This window comes from Calonectris borealis, chromosome 18, assembly GCF_964195595.1.
Source record: "Calonectris borealis chromosome 18, bCalBor7.hap1.2, whole genome shotgun sequence".
Lineage (NCBI taxonomy): Eukaryota > Metazoa > Chordata > Aves > Procellariiformes > Procellariidae > Calonectris > Calonectris borealis.
This window is the reverse complement of record NC_134329.1, coordinates 6,708,407-6,730,678: the sequence shown is the minus strand read 5'-3', so window position 1 is coordinate 6,730,678 and position 22,272 is coordinate 6,708,407. Positions and strand designations below refer to the sequence as shown.

The 22,272-nt window shown below is 53.8% G+C and overlaps 1 protein-coding gene across 1 annotated transcript in view; it reads left to right on the top strand.

Moving 5' to 3' along the window:
• Positions 1 to 22,272, top strand: part of SGSM1 (small G protein signaling modulator 1) — a 52,969-nt gene that overhangs the window by 1,249 nt on the left and 29,448 nt on the right. Inside the window, exons 2-4 of the mRNA XM_075168164.1 lie at positions 2,793 to 2,910; positions 4,262 to 4,389; positions 16,656 to 16,731. Coding sequence (XP_075024265.1) covers positions 2,793 to 2,910; positions 4,262 to 4,389; positions 16,656 to 16,731 — 322 coding nt within the window. The remainder of the gene's footprint in view (positions 1 to 2,792; positions 2,911 to 4,261; positions 4,390 to 16,655; positions 16,732 to 22,272) is intronic.

Below are 22,272 nucleotides of genomic sequence, written 5' to 3'. Positions count from 1 at the left end.
AGACTCAGCCCTGGTGTTTTGGGGCCCTGCGAGCGCTGAGCTCCCAGCAGGATCCTGGCTCTGCGACGCGCTGGAAAGACGAGTTTTCCCCAGAGTTTTGTGTATCCTGGTCACAGTTTTCCAGCCCCTGTGTAAGGGGCTGTGTGTTGCTCCAGCCTGGCCCATCAGCTGCACCGCGTGGGGCTCAGCGTGCTCGCCAGGGACACACCAGGCAGGGAGTTTTCTGGGTAAAATGTTGTTATTTTGCCAGTTGTAGCCAAATATTTTTGTCCATCATCTGACATTCAATTAGAAGGATTTCAGAGAGGAGGCGATGGAGAGTACGTAGCATTTGAAATAATACACAGCTGAAGTCAGGGGGGCTGGATCCGAGCGCTCCCTTTGGCCCGTGATGAGGCAGGGGCAGCCGGCAGGGGGTCTCCGCCTTTTATTTACTGCAGCTCACGCTCTGAAAGCCGGCTGGTCCCCTGCGCATCAGCCATCACGTTGTCTAAATTCCTGCACCATCGCGGTCGGACATACTCTGTGTGCTCCCTCCATCGGTTTAGTTTTGCTTTTTCCTGTTATTTTCTTTACTCAAAGCATAAATCACTTTAGATTTAAAATGTAGAGTTTAAGTCTAACTCAAATCAGATTTAAATTTGAATTTCCATCGAGTTAGAAGTTGTTTCTAAACAGTACGATTATTTGATTAGCAAATTGCTTTTATCTTACCTGCTCATCCATGCAATGAAACGCAGAAAAGTGAATTGTGGTCTTAAAACAACTATCCTGTTTAAGCCGCAGAGGCAGCAGTGGGAAGTTTAATTTAATTAGCACAATACTCAGAATGTAACTTAATCACATTAAGTATAGATCAACGTGCTCTCATTTAAGCTCTCCAGACTTCAGAAAGCAGGGGCCAATCACCTCCCGCCCATCTTTAACCCAGGGAGAAGCAGAATTTTCCAAGGAAAAGGAACCAGCAAGGCTTATGGAGAGCTTGTCCCTGTGCTTGTTTCAGTGAATTTCTCCCCAAAGGAAGGTAATAAATTAGTAACAGCTCCCATCCCCTGTACAGCACTGTTGTTCCTGGGGAGCAAGAAGCCAGGAAAATCACTTTTTGTCCCTCCCAAATGGCCTAAGCGTTGCCTTACTTGCTACCCAGTCCCACAGAAGTGCCGGCACCACCAACCCCCGGCACCTCCCTGGGCTGCTCGGCGTGTGGACGCTGCCCACCCCGTGTTAGTTAGCCCGGAGTATCGCAGAGAGATTGACAGGACTGAAGATTGTACAAAACCAGCATGGTTCATTAACAGGAATCGAAATGATCTTCTTGCTCCTCTGGGCTCCCCTCTGCCAGCGCTGTGCGTTTGAGTCAACCGGGTGGTCATTGCTCCCCCGAGCTCGGCGGAGCCCGGGGGGAGTGTGGGTCCCCTCGGCATCACCCCTTGGCCGCATCCTGCCGGCACGGGTGCGGGGGGAAGCAGGCAGCGCTTGTCGGAGCACAAACGCTACGGCAGAGCTGCCAAGGTGTTCTGGGATCTGTGGAAGTTGCTTGGGCTCATCTTGGCCCTTAAAATAAGTGGAGTTGTGTTTGTTTGTTGGGAAAGGTCCTACAAGAGTTGTTTTGGCTCAGCTTGGACAGACTCGTTTTCCTGATTCAGGTGCTAAACTGAACAATTCCTGCTGTCCCTATTCTTCCGCAAGTCAGGAGGCGGGTCAATGGCTCCAACATCATTTTCACAATAGCGAAAGTGAGAAACAGGCAGGAGAAACTCGCCTGCCCGTCCGAGGCCAAGTCCAAAGCTTTGCCAGGCAGCCCAGGCTCTCCTGGCTGGCAGATGCTGTTGGTTTAAGTCAGACAGGGCTGGAGAAGCTTTACAGAGACCAGAGCCGTGCAAGGTGCTGTGCGTGACACGTCCGTGCTGCGCCCTGGCTCCTCGGGAACCTGGCACCTTTTCCGTTTCAGCATCCGCATGTGTGCAGAGCCACGGCTCCACGCTGTCCCCACCACAACTCGGGGTCAGGGGAGCGCGTAGGCTGTCTCTGCCCTTGGTAATTTGATTCACGGTTGGTATCTGGTAGCGATCCTACACGGTGTTTTATGAGGCCACGATGCCTTCATTATGATTGTTTATTAGCCTGTCTTAATTGCCTGTTCAAGACTGTAGAACCCGCGGTCATCAATAAATGACAGGCGGGGTTGCAGAGCAGCAGAGCTCGGTACGAGCCGTGTGGGCTGACGGCGAGCGCGGCCCGAGCCCCTCGGGCAGGGGGGTACTGCAGCCCGGCTCCCGGCCGGCTGTGCCGGTCTCAGGTCAGACCTGAAAAGCCCTGGGCTCCAGCCCCTTAGCACCCTCGGTCCTTCTCCTCCTGCACCCCTTTTGGAGGAAGGGGACCCCATCCGCAGGGCTCTCCAGGGACAGACCCCCGGCGCAGGCCGCAGGGCTGAAGAGATGCAATGGTGCCACCTGGTGAGACCGGGCAGCCGGGCTCGCTGCCTCGGGGGTCCGCAGCTGGTGGTTGTGGGGTGCAGAGCCGCAGCTGTATGGACAAACCAGGCGCGAGACCCCCGGCGTGGCACGCCAAGTCCTGTGCCGCTCGCAGGAGGCCAGGGGTGACTCCCCGGGCTGAGATCGGCATCCCGAGGTCGAGTCAACACTCAGCGACTGCAGACGGGAGTCGTGACCCCAGCAGCGGCACCTGGAGCTGCCTGCCCAGGCTGGATTCCCACGGACCCCAGAATCTTTCTGGGATCCGTCTGGATCAGCAATCACATACCCCCAAGCAAGCCGGCCCTGTTGCTGCAGTGCAGTAATGTTTGCGCTGCCACCACCTCTGTTAACAGGGTGTTTGGCAAGCAAATAAACAGTGAAAAGCAAATAACGTACAAGGAAATAGGTTTTCTCTACAACGGATACGGCACAGGTATTCTCCTGGCCCCTGTGCCAGCGGTAAAGTACAGAAGGGGCCGAATTCTGATTAATCCCGAGTCCAGAGCTCCTGGCAGACGCACGCCCAGCCCGGGCGGCAGAGGGGAGCTGTCGGGATGGATGGCTCCTGCCGTCTTCAGGGCGACCGAGCACCGGCACAGAGCGAAAGGCAGCTGCTCCGACGCAGAGGACACGGCCCAGCTCCGGGTGCGGCAGGGGAGCAGTGCCCAGGGCTGGGGGGGCTGGCGGGTCAGCGGGGGGCTGGCGAGGTGGGAATTTGTAACGGGCTGGGACCTTCCCTGCTCCCTGTGCTGGGATTGAGTCCCTTCCCAAGCGATGGCAGCGAGGGCCAGCCGGGGCTGCGCTGGTGGCCGGCGGCCGCATGCCTGCGTGCGGCGTGGCCCGGCGCCGCTGCCCTCGCGTTAATGTGGTTTGTAGTTATTGGAAACTGGACTGCGGGCGAGCCGGGATCCTGTTTCTATGGAAATGTCCTGGAACAGCAAACGAGGGAAGAGAAAAACAGAAGATATGTTAATGGGAGCTGCTAGGCAGGGCTTCCTCTGAAGGGGTTGTGATTTTGATAGGAGCATCTCGGGTCTCCTGTGAAGAAGTCTTCTCAGCTCGTTATCGTCTTCCCAGTGCGCAGGAGCCCACAGGAGCGTGCCTGGATGGCGCACGGCCGCCAGGACGTTGTTGCTTCGCACCCCCGTGCAACTCCCAGAGCCCCCAAACCCCCGCACGACGCCGGCTGCCCGCCCCAAAGCAGCCCCGCCTGCGGGGACACACCGAGGGCTGGCCCCGGCTGCGGCCTGCGCCCCGTCCCCGCGTCACCCAGCCCCGCGGGTCGCCGTCCCTGGGCACCCCGGGGCACCTCGGCCCCGGGTTGGGGTGCTGGGGCCTCGCTGGGGGGGTGTCCCCTTGCTGCGGGGGCCTGGTGGTGGTGAGCCCCTGGGAGCTGGGGTCCCGGTTGTGGTCGGGGCCGGGCCTGGTTGGGGTCCCCCACCGAGGGCCGGGGCCCGGCTGAGGCCCCCCGTGAGGGCCGGGGTCTCCCCCCCGGGGCCGCCCGTTGCCGGCGGTGCCCGGTGCCCGTCGCCCGGCGGCGCGCGCGGATTGGCGGCGGCGGCGGCGGCCCCGCCCCGGCGGGCGCGGGTGGGCGGCGCGGCCCGGTCGGCCCGGCCCGGCCCCGCGGAGCGGCCCCGCCGCCAGTCTGCCGGCGCTGCGGAGCGGAGGAGCGCGGCCATGGCGGCGGCCCCGGCGGGTAGGGCGGGCGGCGGGCCGGGGGCGCGGGCGGCGGGGCCGGGCCGGGCCGGGCCGCACTAACGGGCCTCTCCCCCTTCTCCCCACAGAGGCGGAGACCCGGCAGCGGCTGCTGCGCACCGTCAAGAAGGAGGTGGGTGCGGGACCGCGGCGGCCCCCGCGGGAGCAGCCCCGTCCCCCTGGTTCCCTGTCACGGCTCGGTGACCCCCGGCCCGCCGTAATGGGCGTCTGCGGCGGGACCCTCCCCGGAGGGGAGCCCCGGCCCCGGGCTCGCCTGCCCGCAGCATCCCGCTGGCTCCTGCCGGTGCTGCTGCAGCGAATTTAACAGCCCCCCCCCCGAAAAACCCCAACCCCGAGCAGCACAACGGGTCCTAGCGTGAGCCCACCCCGGGCGGCGTGGGCTCCAGATGCAGGGCGAAGCGTGGCTGCCCTGGGAAGGTGGAGGAGCATCCCTGCAGCACCAGTGAATTTTGGCAGCCCAATGTCCCGTGTCTTTTGAAAATTGCCTTTCGCTGGTGGCAGAGCCGCTCTCGCAAGTTGTGATTTTCCGCAGGGAAAAAGGGGCGACTCCCGGTGCTGCTCACCTTGGGAGCTGGGATGGGACGAAGCCCCCGCTGCAGCAGGGTGCCCTTTCGCAAGGCGGGAGGCAGCCGGTGTTGGAGAGCCCGGCACAGACGGGGCTGCGCGCAGCAGCCAGCCAAGAAAATGGGGAACGTGCACGTGTGTGTTAGTGTGTCCAGTGCAAAGCGATGGCGTTTTACATCTGCTTGCTCTGGTCTCTCTTCTCGGGCATCTTTAACTCTCTATTAGTTCATACCGTGTTTTATTCTGAGCTGCCTCAAGCTCCTTCTGTCTGCGCAGAGCTTAGTGTTTATAATGTGTGTAGCGTTAACGCAGTGAGCTGACGGTAGATCTGGACAGGGAGCTGAGTCCCACTGCTCTGCCACGTAGTTCGTGTGTTGCTTGTGCGTGGAGGTGCGCTGCGTGGGCCAGCGGGGCCGTCTGAGCCACCCGTCCGTGGCCGCTGAGTCTGAAGCGGCTGAATGTCCTGGGACCTGCAGCAGGCGACCCTGGTCTTGCTCTGCTGTGTGGTGGAGCGCTGGATCGCCGGGAGCTGTTGTCATCTTCTGCCTGTGGTCTGTCCCCACAGGTCACCTCTCCTGGGATTTTGGAGGGTGTGATGTGTGACGTTTTGTTTGTGGTCTTACGAGCGTCTTGATACCCAGCTTAGGGGCTCTGGAAAGTGGAACGTCCCCGCTGGAGACACTGCTCGGAGTAGGGTGAACAAGACCCGTGGGTGGTAGGTCTGGGGACGGTGACGGTGCAGTGTGTCTGGCTGTTCATCCAGACCACTTCCCACCTTTAATCCTGTGCCGGGTGTGGTGGTAAGGAATACTACATGTTGCCTTGGCAACAGCTATTAAACCAGAAAAAGGGTATGACATTTATTTAGCATTGTGGCTAAAGCTGACATCTCATTATTACTGTCTGTCTGCGAGGACTCCTGAGCGGAGAGAGACAAAACAGCAGACTGCACGTCGACTTCTGCTGCTGCAGAACGGGAGGTGAGGATTGCCCATCGGCTGCTTAAACTGCACGGCCAGCGGACAGGAGCTTCCTTCTGGAGACTGCTGTGGCCTCTGCAGGTTGTCACTGCACATGAGCATCTTCTGTGCTGGCGTTCCGTACTGGGCTTCTCTCCCTTTGCTCTTCCTCCAGGGGCTGTGCTTGAAGAAAGTGCAGCTTCTGCCTAGGGGAGCAGAGCTGAGGGTTGTGATGTGCCCTTCTGCTGGCTTTTGGTAAAATAAACATATCGTACGAGGGTTTGGTGAATGCAAGTAAAGATTGAAGGAGAGAGGTGATGTATGGGGAAAGCCCTTCTGCCCTGGTGAAATGCCACCAGCCAACGCGTCATGGTGCCATGACGTGCGTGTTTGAGACAGTCTAGTATCTCTCCAGCAGCCCTTCAGCAAGAGCAGTGCTGACGCAGAGCAGAGTTTTTTCTGGTGGTCTCACCGCTCTGGGCTCTGCCCTGGGACGTCGGTGCGGATGTGGGTTCTTTGCCCGCGCAGGCTCCGGGCGGTTGCACTTTCCTTCAGGTTTCTCCCAGCTCAGTGCCTGCTGGAAGCGGTGAGACCTGGCAGCGGCCTCGGCCCAGCGAGACGGGGCTGTGTGCGCACGGCCACACAGGTGGGCGAATTCCATGTCAGACCCCTGCTCTGCGCTCTCTCCACCTGGGCTTTGCTCTGTTAGGATTTAAGAAACACTTGGGGAAACATGATCCCATAGGTGTAGTTAATTATTTAGCAACCTCCCCGAAATTGGGAGGTGGTGAGACATTCTTTTGCCTGTTGCTCCCTGCTCATTAGGCCCATTTTGCTCATGCTTTTGTTTTTTCTTCCTCTCCTGCACTGACTTCAGGGTAAATCAAGAGCTTGTGCAGACTCCAAGGAGTAGTAGAAAGGGCCAACTGCAGAAATGTCCTTTTTTTCTTTTCCCACTCCTGGAATTTTTACCTTTCACAAAACTGCATATTCTCATTTTATTAGACCATGTCTGGTTTTGCTTCAGCCATGGCTCTGTGTGATCTGTTGAGGTCCTCAAGTGCAGGTGAGCTCCACTGAGACTGGGGACAGCCATGGATCGTACTTGGGAAGCCATGCAACATCTGTTGTCCCAGTGCAATAACTGAAGGAATAAAATATTGTGAAGACAAGGTCTGATTAGAGAAGGTAGATAAACAGTGAATTGAAATTACCCAAAGCACCACAATGAGCAAATGGACTTCGATATTTGATTGTCGCCGTTGTTAATGCATTTTTATTTTTAAGAAGATTTGCAGGTTGAAATGAGTTGTGCAATCACCGTCTTTCCTCCCCCCATATGGTTATAATAAATCAAACTAATCCTGAAAGCTGCAAAATTGGCTATTTGTCAGCAGACTGCAAGGGAAGGAGTGGAAGTATGACTTTCTAAGGAATCCTGTTTCCTGTTATGCAGGATGAGAAGCATAAGCAAATCCTCTCTGATTTCTTTAGAGCTTTTATCAGATGGAACGAGGCTTCTTTAAAAACTCAGAGCCTGAAATATCCAGATTTAGAAGGGTGTTGGATTCTCAACTAAAAATATTCTTCTTGCAACCCATGCTCCTCCCCTCCTTTTGCACGTTTCATTTTTAATAGAGGAGAATCCTCTGGTCTGTTTTTGACTACTCCAGGTAATTGCATTGCATACAAGAATAGGCGGGGAAGCAGGTGTTACCTGTGAAATACAGGCTGTACTACACTGTGCCTGGAAAAGGAGTTGTGGGAAAAGCTGAATGGAATATGAAAGTAAACAGTTGTCTTGCTTATTCTTCTGCAACAACTTAGTTTATATTTAACTTGCCGTTCAGCAAGTAGCGTTAAGTCTTTTACTCATCAATAACTGCTGTGCCTGTATTGAACGTTTTGCTGCCTGTTCTTAGAATTTTTTTAAAACTGTTACTGATTGACTGCAGCCTGCTCGCTTGCTGATGTCCTGTGGTCTTCTATTGGATATATTGTTTATTTTTTAATAGCTTGAATGGTTGTCACTATGTAGCTGTTGACTAATTCCATCATCATATATGATAGGGACAACAGTCAGTCCCTCTTCCCCTCACCCTTTACGTGAAGTGCCCGTGCTACGCAGCCATATTGTCTAGTTCGTGGCTAAGTAGCACAGAGTGGCTGGTGAAAGCAATATTTCTGCAGCTTGGGTTTGTTTTTCTGGAGCGTGTATGTATGCCTGTGGTTCCAGAATATCAGATTGCGGGGGTCAATGCCAGCTATTTCATTCTGGATTGGTAGAAAATTGTAAATTAATTTAATGTTATTAGGATGTAAAAAATTAATGTTGATAGCTTTAAATGTTCTCAAGGCCAATTTAAAAAAAAAAAAAGGCCTTTGGGTAGCTGTCAAAACTGGTCAGGCAAAATGAAGATGAGGATGATAAGCTGCAGGTTTGTAATGAAAGCTGCTGTTTGCAGAGGGGCCTTCTGATGTCTCTCAAGCACCCAGCTCAGCCTTTTTCAAATGTTCCTATATCAAAAGTAAACAGATGGCTTCAATGCAGCATTTCTCGATTGCCTGCATCGATCTCTTCTGAAAAGAGTATTACTAATCGCTGGGGACCATTTTCTCTCCTTTTGAAGACAAAAGCAGTGGTGTGCAGAAGCGCTCTCATACTCCAGAACCCCCTGGCTTGATCTTTCATACTCAAGACAGGTTTCGTGCTGCTCTCCTCCTTCCTTCATCTTCCTTCTCGGCGTTGAGGGAGACGAGATCTGTATGCCAGAGGAGCCTCCTTCCTCCCCACCCAGCCTCTCCTCTCTGCTGCCAAAATGTCATCCTCCTCTCCTTGTGGCGTCCTGGCCGTTGCCATGGAAATACCTGGTTTTGCACAGATTCAGGACTTCAAAGCAATTCGGGGCTGGAAGTTGCACCTGGTTTCAGTGCAAATAGTGTCAGTCTTTGCCGTGTTTGCTAATTGAATCCGAAACGCTTGTCAGCGTAACGTTTAGCACCTTGGAAAACAGAAGCTTTGCGGTGTGATGGGTGCAGAACAAAACAGGGTAATAAAGCTTTCAGAACAGGCGTTAGAACCGGAGAAATGACTAAAGTTTTTCCTGAAATGTTGCAGCGTCTTTATTGAGCATCTTACAGCTAGCAGCACCAGCAGTGCCAACAGATGGCACGGAAATTTGCGTTTGACAAGCACAACAGGAATAGAACCAGCTATAACATGATCTTACGTGATCTTAAATTAGTGTTGCACGTATGGATTTTTGGCCAAAAGTTGCTGCCCTATGAAGAAAGTCTGGTGCAAAATATTGTCAGCGAATACACATCGCTGGGATCATTCCTCTTTCCCCCAGGGTACAATGTTGCGTTATGGACCCTTCCATTTAATTTTTTTAAAATTTCTTTTCCAGCAAACTGTCCAAATATTCAGAGTTTATATGCGTTAGCACCTTCTTCCTCCTTGCCCCCCAAGGAGACTCAGCCCAGTTCCCAGCCGTGAGTACACGTGGCTCCCGGGGAAGGTCTGCTGGCTGGCCTGAAAGTCCCACGTGTGTCACATGGATGATGCCCCAGCTGCAGCAGGTGCTATGTTTTATTTAGTAAGCGGTGATAAATAATTAACTAAGACTTTTAGAAAAGCCAAAGGTCTCGGTAGGATTGTGATCAATGTTTCTGTGGCAGCAAGAATATGGAGTTGGCAAACGGCTTTAGAGGCAAGAGCATGTAAAGTGCCTGGTGCCGTTAGAGCTGTCCCCGAGCCGTCCTCCCGCGGCGCGAGGGGGCCCTGTTCTCTGTTGGTCCATCGAAATGGCTGGCGAGACTCCTTGAAGTCTCTGGGTATAAATAGTGCATGTACTCTGAAGCTGGCAGTATTGTAACTGATTGGAGCACAATTAATTGGAATTATTTAGTGGTCAGCTAGTAAACTCTTAGATAAGTGGCAGAGCTTGGCTGCAACTTGTGATGGTGCTGGAAAAGTCTGTCTGGCACTTGCTTTTGGAATAATCAGGGTGTTTGTTGCTGGAAAGATGAGAAACTGTATCTTGCAACACTGAGTTTGATAATGTGAGTTTTATAAATAAGTCTGCTAAAAAAGGATGTTGTAGCTTTCTCGGCTAAAGCAACAAGACAGGCAATAGGCAGACATCTCATTTTCAAATGAGGAGATAAATCTGGTTTGTGAGAGGTATTGGACTGAGAAGTTCCACTTTAGCTGAAAAAGTGGCTTTTAGCTGCGGCGCTGCTAATTGGTGTGATTGGATGTACTGGTTTTTTCTATCCACCATCCCCAGCGCGCTGTGCCCCACAGAGACTTCCATGGGCACCAGAGTGGACGGTCCAGACGCAGAGGACTTTGGGTTTGGGGTTACGTCTTTGTGTCCTAGAGCTGAACAGAGTCTGCACTTGCCTTGCCTTGGACACTGAACCACCTTTGGTACAAGCCAGCGACGAAAACCAGCCTCGCGTTTCTGCTGGGAAACGTTAGCTGGGTGACCTGGTGGCAAAGCCCTGCGGTGGGACTGCTGGAGCTGCGGTGCAAGTGAATTGTGTTTGTCCTTGCGAATACAAACATGCCTAGGATTGTCTTCGTATTGCTTCACTAAGTGTTCCTTTAGCATTTTATAATACCTGAGAAGTGATAATACTGTAGTGCTACATGGACAAGTCTTGCACAGCGTATGGGAAACCGTTTCCTGTGGAGCTTAACCAGAGCTTATTCCTGGAAAGAGACCTTGATTCGGAGAAGCAATTAAAGAAATGCTCAGATTACATCAAGGAGTGCCCACGTGGACTTGTTGCACCAACACTAACATGTAAAATGGAATTTTTAAGTGCTAGAATTAACTTCCAAATACATAATCAAAGCAGCACTTAAAGACTGCAATGAGAATGATAAAACACTGGCTCATAAAAGAATTTGAAAAGCGAACTTACAAAAGCAAACCAAGTTTAAAGCCTGTATCATCAATGTAGGGTTTTTTTTGGTTTAGTTTTGGGTTTTTATTAGCCTATAGAAAAGCAGATTAAACAAGTTCATGGAAAGGAAATGGACTGAGATTTAGTGAGGAAACTTCAGTGCCAAGCAGCAGCTGTAGATCCTGAAGGCAGTGCTTGTTGGTGCTGGGTGCTTAGTGGGATGCTCTTTCTGGTTCCCTGCATATTTACTTGGGATAGGAGTCATCTTCCTGCAGTCTGTTAAAAAGAGGTGGGAAGGAGGAGGGATTCCCAAGGCCCCTCTTGTATCTGCCGGGGTTTTTCAGTGCTGCTGGTGAGCAGACTAGTTTTGTCTGGCACCGTAACAAGTCAGTGCTTGGTTGCCCTCCTGGCAAGCTGGAGTCAGAGGACACAGGCAGTGCAGCTGCCTGGCTCTGGTGTTGCATCATCTCGTCCCACCCGAATCCTTGACGTCCCATGCAGAGGTGGATGTTCAGAGTAGCAGAAGACATCTTAATTTCCACCATATTTTTAACTGTAAATCTTTTCAGGATGTGGGTTACATGAACGTTCAGCAGAAGGTCTTACTGTTCTGACCAAACCAGATCGATAGCAGTTTCTAAAAACATACTTCTGCAAAGACCAACTCAATCGCTGGAGGCATTTATTTTATTGTAGCTTTTATTTATATGAAGTGACTCTTTTTGTGGAAAGTCCCACTACAGGGGCTGAAATCGGACCTGGTTCTGCTCTCCTGTTGCCCTGGCCGTACACGCTTCAGTGTCCGGCTGCTTTGCCCCGTTGGAGGGGGACAAAGGAGTCTGAGCGCCCGGCTGTCGGCCTCGCTGCTCAGTTACCTGTGTGTCTCCATACCAGAGGCCGTGCTCCAGGGTCCTGTCTCCGGGACCCACGAGGCTGAGTCTGGCAAACAGGCCCGTGCCCGGGAGCGTCACCGCAGCCGTATTGCACAGAGCTCGCTGTTCTGCCGCGCTTTTGGCAAAGTGACCTTGAAACAGGACGGGAAAAGGATCAAGCTGGGGACTCCGCCTCTGGCTGGCTATAAACAATTCCACAGAGTTATGAGTATGGCCAAATATATGGGAGATGCTGTGCTTCAATACAAATGCCTTGATAACCAGCAAAAGGCTTTGCAAGAAGCGTGGCAGGGAAAATTGTGACTGTAAACGTCACTGAATAATCTAGAGTATAGATTGTACGGTGACTTGCCTGGAAGAATCCAGCCCAGTAAAACAGAGTTGTCAGTTAATATTGCCTTAGACTAATTAAACCCAGAGTTATTGGTTTGCTCCTGATCTCTGCACCTTGGTGATTATTGTAACTGCTGTAATATTTAGGTGGCTCCACGAATGTAAATGACAGCTGGGACTGGGTACGGTTATGAAGCTCCGTTACGGGAAAATTGGACTTTGAGATGAAGCGTAACCCTGAGAATTTTGTAGCAGAGAGATCTAAGCCTGCATCCCTCATTGGGGTCTGGGGGCTGTTGGATAGGTAAGGTTTTGTTTTCATTTAATTTTGGAGGGGTGAGGGGAAGCAGTTTGTCAAACAAAATTTTAATAGCAATGTTTCGGCTGCAATGGAGCTGGCCAGGCCAAGGGGAACCAAAGGAGAGGCTGAGAGCTCTGGGATCAGGAGCCTCACTGGAGGTATGGGGGTGCAAGCTCAAATCCCTGGTCTGAAGTGGGGGCGCTGGGATTCCTGATGCCCCTGATGAATGCCATAACCCAAGAACTCTTCTCAAGGCCAGTGGCTCTTGGATCTGGCTTTGGAGATGGGGCAAGGAGGAAAAAAAATTCTTTTCCTTGTAATTGGGACATGCACGTGGAGCAAAGAAGGACTAGCTCACTTGTTCATGAGTCCATGATTCAGATGGTAATGTCGAGACCAGCCTGTCTTCTGTGGTATTTTTGGAACTGCAGTTAATGCTGTTGAGTTTGTGTGGACATCTCGTTGTGGGGTGTCCCTGCGACCCTCCCAGAGCAGGGGGTGACTTGTCCTGTGCTCACAGCTGGAGCCAGGAGGAACGTTTTTATTGTTGTGGAATGCTTTATGATATTCCTCTCGAGTTTACCTACAGCTAAATTATTAGTTGCTGTTTTAATTTCCTTTCGAATAAAAGAAGAGCAAACATCTCATTTTCCTTAGACTGGGTTTGGATAAAGAGTGGGCAGCTTCATTTGTTGAGATTGTTCTGGCTACAATATGAGAATTAGCATTAAAATGCTGGAATGCAGCATAGTTAGAGGCTGTTCAAGTTTCCTCTATGGAGCGAGCCAAGCGTGGGTTAGCTGGCGTTCTCCGCCCCGCAGCGTCGCAAACCCGCTTTGCTTTCAGGAGAGGGTCCGGGAGCACCGGGGCAGATGGCGGCTGCTGCTGCGGCCTTTGTGATCCCAGCGGCTGGGGGGGGCTAGGGTCCGGGTGGGAGAGTCCTTCGGGACCTGCAGACAACGGCGCAGGAGACCTGTCAAGAGTTTTGGGGCTCTCTGGGTTGGAGCTGTCCTACAGATGCCAGTCGTGTCCGTTTATAGACAAATGTGAGATTGTTTTGTTTGACAACTTTCTCGGTGGAACCTTGTTTTCTGTTACGAGACCGTGTCTGTCTGTCCGGCCCCTACCTGCGGGGGCTCTGTGTGTGTTGGATAGCTGCTCCCGTCCTGCTCCAGCCCTCCGCGGCAGGTGAGTGCCCTTGTTGCAATGCCCTTTCCACTTCCAAGTCTTTAGATATCTTTGATTTATTTTGTTTAGTGCGATAACCTCAGTCAACACAGTGTGGGTTGGTTTTTTTTTCTTTTAGTGAGTAATTTTCCACTAAACTGCATCTCTTGGAAGGCTTTTTTCTTGTGTGTCTTGAGAGCGCAGGTTGCTTGTTCTGTGTTGGCAGCAAGATGCCCGGTCAGAGCTGGAGCCCCGCCGTGCCGGTGGCTCCCCAGGCACGGAACAAGCAGATGGCCCCTGCCCCGCAGCGGCGGTCCTGCGGTAGCGCGACTGCGGGCCTTGCGTCAGGGCAGCGGGCGATGGCTTGTGCGAAAGGTGGTTGGCAAGTATTTGAATGTACTGCTTTAATTTGAATATGCTCCTGATTTTAATCAGAAGCTGGTAACGAACTGTGTGCGTTGATTCCCCAGTGTATTTTAGGGGGTTTAAAATACGGTTTACACTTTTGGGTGATTCATAGAGAGGCTGAGTTCCCTGGTGGTTCCTGATCACAATGTTGCAGAAAAAAATTCAGATCCTGAGAACTGATGACCTGATTGGAGTTTAAAAATCCCCACTTTTTTTTTTTTTTTTTTTAAGCAATATCTGCCGTGGTTGGCAGCATGGCCCCACGAGCAGTTGTATCCCTTCAGCTGCCGGGAGGAGCAGGGAGGCAGGAACCAGCCCCCGGGACCGCGAGCAGACCATGTGCCATGAGGGTACATCTTATATCCGTGTGGTCACCCTTTTGTGGTAGATCAGTGGATACGTGAGGGAGAGGTGCCCGTGACCCGCTGACGGAGGAAGCTCAGCCCGGCCAGGTGAGGGCCGTGAGCCGTCTGGGCAAGGCAGCTCGCCCTGCAGGGAGAGCCCAATTTTGGGGGGTCCCTGAGGGCCCCGAGGCGTGCATCGCTGCAACGAGGGGGCGATCGGTGATGGTTCGTAGGCCGATCAGGTTTCTAAAGGAGGGATTGGCTTGTCTTTGTTAGACACTTGTCATGTCAGGTGGAGGAAAAGCAGGAGGTCCGTTTGGTGCACACCTGGGCACTGGCGAGAGCTGTGTGCTGCTTCCCGGCTCTACTTCACCGCGGCAGCCAAGGTCAAGGGATAATTCTCGCTATGATGCAGCAAACCAAGGAGAAGGACTCCTTTCCTGTTGCTGGGACTTGCTCTGTCCCCGTTTCTGTTTCACGGTGTTCCTTCTGTTGTTGAAGTTTAAAATAAAACACTGCTGGAGCCGTGAAGCCTGAGCGAGGATTGCAGCTGCTCCCTTCCCTGGGGCTCAGCACGTGGCAACGGTACAAGGGGCACAACTGTACGTCGGGCGTAACGAAATGAAGGGCTGGCTAACCTCGCCTGGCCTCGCCTTGCCGGAAGGTGCCCTGATAAGGGACAGATGCAGCTTTTGGCCACTTGCCACAATAAAGCACTGAGGTAGAGGCAGCTTTTCTGCAGGTCTCTGGAAGCGGAGCCCTCCGTGCCCGGGGCGTTCCTGCGGCTGGAGTCGCTGCTCCGAGCGCAGAGTCGGGATGTAGGAGCTCCAGGAGTTGTATCGTGCCGTGTCCAGGGGAATTTCCCAGCGCTATGAGCCACCTCCAGTCCCGAGGTCCACATCTCGGTGACGTTCCCTGCTGCGAGTTCCTGACTCACTGTCAGCTCATCTGAGCTGCCAGGATACAGGTGAAATCACACGGCACTGGGAGAAGTCATTTCTGTGAGAGTGTGAGGTTGCTTGAGGTGCCCAGAACCATTACTGTTTAGAGCAGCATGTGTTTTGGTGTTCCCTTCAGTGTCCTCCTTATAGAGAATAACTGAGTTCAGCACATCAGCAAGGTAGCTGCCAGGAGCAGGGGGAGACGTGGAGGGAGGACAACATGCTTCCAACAGGAGACGTTCAGCAAGGGGGGGACAGTCTGCTGGCAACCTGCGTCGGAAGCTGATCATTGGAAATAGGAAGTCAAGGCACTTAAAAAATCCTCTCCTTTCGTAGTGACTCAAATTTGTAACCTGCAGTTGCTGACTAGGGTTGGAACAAAGCTCTGTCTAGCCCAGTTTTCTAGCTCCAAAATACCAAGGGAACAACACGGGCTGCATGGGAGAGAGGGCTGGAGAGCTGAGAGCTGGCTCAGGTACGTCTGCCGAGGCTGCGGGCACGGTGGGAAGCGCTCTGCATTGGAAGGGTGAGGGCGAGCCCTGCAGGATAACCCTGTTCCGTTTGAGCTGCCGGAGCTGAGCCATGGGGAACCAGTCTCGCGGCAGCAGCTGTACCTGCTGATGTGTAACAGACAGCTTTAATGCACAACGAGTTCATTAGCACCTGCAGGGTGGCCTTGCCGTATCTCCGAAAGAGGTCTGGGGGGTCTGTACGCCATGAAAGGGATGCCCTCAGTGGGAGGGGGAGAGCTGGGCAGTGTCAGCGCTGGCAGGGACAGGCAGGAGCAGAAGAGCAGCAGTGCTAGGGGTACTTGGATTTCTTGCTCTGGTAGCCCTTGACTCCTCAGGCTCCTCTGAGCTACTGCTGTGGAGTAGCCAGGCAGTCCTGGGAGCTTCTCCAAGGCTAGCGTCTGTCCTCTGCAGCCTGCTTGTCTGGCAGGTCTGACCTCCCATCTTGTGTCTGCAAAAATTATGCTCCTTATTTATGTGGGTTCCTATTTATTTTCTTCCCCTAACCGCGCCCCTGCTGTGCAACCTACACGACAGCTTCCTTTTGATTAATTGCACCGAAATGCATGTCAGTAGGATGTCATGAGCAGTACAGACTCAGTCGGAGGGCAGCGCTGGTTGCATTGCTATGCAATTAGTGTTGCTGGTCACGTTTGGTGCCAGGTGATCACTGACTTTCGCATTGACAGATAGTTACAGTCGTTTGGGACAGCTATGTCACGTGAAATTTGTCAAATCCCCATAAAATGAGGGAACAAAACAATACTGTAAAAGCATTGAATATGAGATTTGGTTACCTTTATTAAGATGTCTTTTATCTAAATGATTCCTGCAGTTAATTCTCTGCTCGTAGTTTTTCTACTTCGAAGTTTCTCAAAAACAAAACATCCCTTTTTGTTACCTGACTTTTTGAAATAGCTGGTGATGCTCGGCAAGCAAAGATGCAGTGGTACTCCATGAGACCTCTTGTGCCGATCGAGGCGATCAGAGAAGTCGGAGAGCAGAGGAGGTATCCTTACAGACACGAAGCAAGCAGCGCATCTCGTGCCCACTCCACCGCAGGTCTCCTCACTCTGGTCTGAGGCTGAAATTCAACATTTTCTCTAACTGGGCCTCTGTTCAACAGGTGAAGCAGATCATGGAAGAGGCGGTGACGAGGAAGTTTGTGCATGAGGACAGCAGCCACATCATCTCCTTCTGTGGTGAGTCTCTGGTGGTGGGATGTTGACATGACCTGGGGGCTGGAGCACCCTCTTCACGCTGGGCTCTCCCTGCCCGGCGTCGGGGCGGTGGTACGCGTGTTTCCTGGGGGCACGCTCCAGCTCTGGGGCGTTGTGCTGGGGCTGGGGAGGTGGTTAGCGCCAGAGGATGAGTCGTTCTGGCAGCGGTCTGGGTCCCTGAGGCCTTCGCTCTGTGCTTAAAGTATATTGAGAAGTGTCAAAAGAGGGAGGGATGTTGGCAGTGTATACAGTCACTTCAGAAACGCTAGAAATAATCTTTTATTTTTAATTCCCTTGAGAATTGATTAAACAGAAAGTCTGTCAAGTCCAAATATTTCTTTGCTATTACGGAATAGGAATTTATGGAAAGGAGTCTTCAGTCTGCCTGAGTGCAGGAGCAGAGAGGCTGGAGGCTGCTAAAGAATTTTAAATGGAGTTTGTGGAAGATCTGCTCTGATACTGCGCTGGTTTCGGGCTTGTTTTTTGGCAGCTGTGCTTTTCGCTTAACCTGCTTTTTTCACCTTTTTTTTTTTTTCCCCTGGTGTGACAATTTTGTAAATGTGGAAGTGTTTCAGAATGGATCCATCAAAGTCTTGGCAAAGCGTTTTCTAAAAACGCCCCTGAAGAGCTGTTGGCTTTTGTCTGCGATAGGTGCCGGGGGGACTCTGGGCCAGGACTGTGGAGCAGGAGAGAAGGAGTATTTGTACCTCAAAGGTAGTGCGGAGCAGGAGAGAGCAGCCTTGTTCCTGGTGGAATGTGTCACGAGTTTGAGGCCAGGTCTCAGCACCCTGCCCGGTGCAGAGCTCAGCAGGCCAGCGCAAACCGGGAGGCACGTTTGGGGCAGCCCGCCGGCTGCCCTGTTGTGCTTCCCCACTTGCCCTGTTGTGCTTCCCCACTTGCACGTGTGAGCATGCAAACCGTGGAGCAGCACGGTTTGTGGCAGCCCAAACTGCGGCTGCGATGCGGTAACGCGCAGCCTGGCGAGCTCGCTTGGCGGCGGTGCCCAGGCTCCTCTCGGCAGCTGCTCTGCGCCAGAGAAGGCTTCTGGGGGCTGGACCAGCCCACAGAGCGGTGCTGCTGGCCCAACACGTTGGTTCCCCATCTCTTCTCTGACAGATGAAAACAGAATTTCACCCTTTAATGAGATCCCTGCTGATCATCAAAGGAGACTTGGCAATCAAGGTGGCAAAATTAGATTGTTTCTATTCTTTTGGCCCTTCTGTGCAGCTTCGGTCCCCCATTCAAACTGGAGAATAAGCGTCTGCCTTGGGCACAGTTAATGCCTGAGGTAAAGCAGCTTCTTCAGCAGATTCTGTTGTCCAGTCCACCAAGTGCTGCCAGGGTCAGCGTTTGCAAAAGTGGGGAGACCTGGCTGCTGGACGGGGAGGTGTTTGAATTTCAAACCTAGGCAGAAACCAATTAGTCTATTGATAGCAGGGCAAGCACTTCAGGCTATCGGATGGGTGGGGTGGTGGTAGCCCAGGAGCCCCTTGTGCTAGGTGCTGCATGGATAAGAAAGTTCCTCAGCCCCCTGGGAGTGCAGGTGGGATGGAGCTGGAGCCAGGTGGGGGGCTTCAAGGAAACAAAGGGACAGCATTAATCAGACACCTGAGGTGTGGTTTCTGTGCCCCTGTCAGTGTCAAGTGTTTACCCACTCACCCAGAGCTCGAGAGCGTGCTTTGGCAAGGTGCCTGGGGCCTCCATCTGCCTCTGTCTCCCCACTAGCAGCTTTCTGAGACAGACACTGGTTTTGGGAGATACCAGTGACCGCTATGGAAGAAGAGTAAGTCCCCTGCTGTCCTCCAGGTTGGCAGTAGGCTTGCACCTCGGTGGTTTTCCCAGGTGCCTTTGGGTTTTTAACCTGTTTATAGCCCCTTGCCTTGGCAGTGTTACCTACAACAGAGCAGCAGTCAGCATTGCAACGGGCCGTTCTGCCAGACTCCTGCCAGACGCAGTGGTTCTCCCTCCAGGTGCTCTCGGGGCAGTGTTGCTGTTGCTCTCGGACCAAAGCTGTTGCTGTTGCTCACTGACAGCACTGGGCAAATGGTGGAGGTAGTTTGCTGAGGGCTAGAGATCGTGCTGAGTGTCTTACCCTGTTGTGCTTCCCCACTTGCATGTGTGAGATGAGGCTCCATCCACCAAAGTCTGTGGAATTGCCCTCTTTGGGATGCTCCCTGAATTTTGCAAGACAAAGTTCCTACACTGGACTCGTGATGGAAGCGGTTAGAGTTCCCTCTGCCCACTTACTCCCAGGGCAGGATGTCTTGTCCTGGAGCGCAGCGTCTGTCCCTGCTTGGAAGGGGCTTTTGGGGAGCGCGGTGTGCGTGCCTGTGCCCCTGGCATGGGTAGAGATCCCATCTGCAAGGTGGGTGCTGCCCTTTCTCCTGGCTCGGTCTGATCTCGCGCACTCACTGGCCACGCACCACTGCCGGGGAAGCCGTGCCTGCCCTGCCCTTTAGCAGGGTGAGGTGCTTGCCTGCTGCCCTCCCCGTTCCACGTATTTCTACTGAGAAGACGGAGAGAGGAGGCATCATCGTAGCTCTGCTGGAAGAAGCTGTGCTCCCTCTCTGCCCAGTCACCAGTTTTGTAGCTCTGGCACCCGTGCTATCCGCCATGTGCCGGGTCTCCCTGCTCCCGGCTGCCGCGGTAGTGTCTATGGCAACACGCGGGGTGATGGCTGAGCAGGCAGGCCGCGGTGCCGGCGGCTGCAGAGCCGGAGTCTGGGCCCAGCTCTGCCATGTTGTGGGCTCCCTTGGCCTGAGCCTTCCTAACAGCCACGGCCTTCCGGCTCATCGCAGTCCTGAAGGTCTGTGGGGAGTCCCCCGGGGCACCGCTGGGCAGAGCCTGGGCACTGCAACGTGCCTGGGTGCTCCTGGAGCAGATCTCGGGCACTGCCTTGTCCTGTGCTGTGAACCCCTGAGACCAGGAGCCTTCCCAGGCGCTGCAAAGCACTTCGATGGCCGATAGGCAGTGAGGCCTCCGGCAGAGGCAACCTGCATTCCTTTCTGCAGGGCACAGAGCTGCTGACAAACCTGCCCTGCTTTCTGCAAAGGAGGAGCATTAAGGGAGGGAGGCAGGCTGTCCCCTGCAAGCGGTACGGCTGAAAGAGCCTTGGGAAAGACCGCTGGGAAAGCTACCTGCTGGCTTTATCTGTGGCTTGCTGTTTGCTGCCACCTCCCCTCCCCAGGTGACAGCTAGGGGTCCCTGCCGTCCCTGCTCAAAGCCCAGCGTAGCTGCAAGGGGAAGCATTGCTCCTGCAAACCGAGGAGCCTGGGCAAGCACAGCCGGGCTCCGCTGCGGGGTGTCTGCTCGGCATTGCTACTGCCAGGGGTTTGAGATGGGGATGTGGACCTTGCAGGGTCCTTGGCCGAGCAAGTTTCTTTGAAGGGCAAAGCAAGAAACTCCCCTGTCATCCTGCGGCTCAGCCCTGGGACGGAAGCTGCCAGGGAAGCTCTGTGCTGCTCCACTCCGACACCGCGAGCCCTAGCTTCCAGGTAAGGGGGTGGCAGCCTGTGCCCGTCTGGAGCCTGATCTGCTTGCTGTGCCTGTCGCTCTCAGCAGAGATGTTTGCTGAGTTACAGTCAGCTGCGCTTCCAGCACGCCCAGGCTGGGGCCATGTGGCTGCTGCTGAGCAAATGCTGCAGGCAGCGTGTGGAGGGGGAGCGGCACTCCTCAATTTCCAAATAGCTGAAGGGCAGCTGGCTAATTTGGAGGCTGGGAAGAAAATGACAGAAGTGATGACAACTAGCTTTTGAAGAAGTTGCTCCGAGAAGGCTCGTGCAGCACTGTCGCCACTGAGTAAGACTGTAGCATCCACAGACATAGGCACAAAAAAAGAAAGAGAAGGGAGCTGTGAGGTCTCCTTTTCTGCTTTGGAGAGCAAAGAGGCTGCCTTCTTCCCTTTCTCCTGGGCCCTCGCATAAAAAGTGCTTGTTTCAGGCCTGTGTGCTTTTGGATGCTGTTGACCGAATGGCATCGAAAGAGCAGAACAGACTTCAAGGTGTGACTCATTCTCTGCTTTTCTGTGCAGCACGAGGCTTCGCAGCCTGGAATTATTTATAGCCTCCTGCGACACGGAGCTGAGGCATCCAGGCACGAAGAGCTCCTTGGTTCCTTCTGGCTTCTTAATGATGCCGCTGTACTTTCACTGGCTTCTGGTGTCTACACCTTCTGGTCTGTCTGCTGTTGCCCTCTCATTTGAATGGTGTGTGCACCTTCCTCGGTGCTGTGGCTCTCCGGATGAGCTTATAAATAACCTCTTTCCCTGACAAGCAGAGCGTGCTGTGAGCCTGGCTCTGGCTAGGCAGAGCTGCCCTTTTCTCTGGGGAGAGCCACCTTCCTCACAGAGCCCTCCTCATCAAGCCCTCCTCATCCTCTGCGTAACCAGTGTACCGCAAACCCCTTCTGATGAAACCAGTGGTCTGGCAGGAAAGGGCAGCTGCCCTGTTTTGCCCGCGAGGGAAGGGTTTGAAGCAGACAAACGCGAGTTGGCATCTGTCACGTTCACGCTGCCCTGGGAGGCTGATGGAGAGCCAGCAGCAGGGCTGGGGGCCTGCGTGAGCCGAGGGGTTTGTTGTCCACAGCAGTGCTGAGACTGCCTTCGTGAATTGTGCCAGGCCAGAGCGCTCTCCGGATCTCAAACATCTTCAGTCTCTTGCCAAGAAATAAAACTCCCACCTTGCCTGGGTGTAGCTGCCCAGAGCCCCTGCGCCGTGCGTCTCTGCTGTAGGGATGGGGAGAGTCTTTCGCTTCACAGTGTCCGTTGGCAGTGGTGACAGTAAGTTATGAACTGAGCCCAAAAAATCATAAGGTTAAAAAAAACCCCTACCATTACCCCTGGATTTAGCATGGACCCGGTGCACTTAGTTTATGTGCTCAAGTTTTTGAGCCCTTGGGAGAGCACAGGGAGAGTTTTTCCTATGGAGACTGCACATTCATGTGTAGTTTTGCCAGCAGGAGTAGTGTTTTGGAGAGGTTCAGGCTATGGCATTGAGGACAGATGCTGATGACTGCTCCGTCTTGCTGGAGCGTGCTGGGAGGCTTTTCAGCGGTCCGGGTTTTCTCCCTTGTGCTGCTCCCTAGCTGGCAGGGAGGTGTGATGCACGGCCCGTGAGCAAAGCGATCTGCCGCTCTCCCGCGCGAGCATGAGTGCTCTCGCCTGTCTGCTGGGAATTCGGAGCGGAGCTGGCGGCACATCGAGCATCTGGTGCCCAAGAGAGGTTGTCTCTCGGGAGGGCTGCAGGGCGGCTGTGCAGGGCGGCAGCCCCGGCTGCTGGCCCCCCGGGGCACTGGGAGCCACAGCGGCCCCTCGGCAAGCCCCTGTGCTTGCCAGGGTGGGGTGCCCTGGTACCGTACAGCACTCTGGGGGCCAGCGGAGGCAGAGGGTGCCCCCTTTGCTAAGGCATTTTGGTGGGCAGCAAAAGCAGGGAGACCTCATCTGCCTGCCCCAGGCTTGCTTGCATGACTTCTCTCTCTGGCATACGAGGGTGGGTGCGAGGCACAGAGGGGCTTTTTGGGCTCATT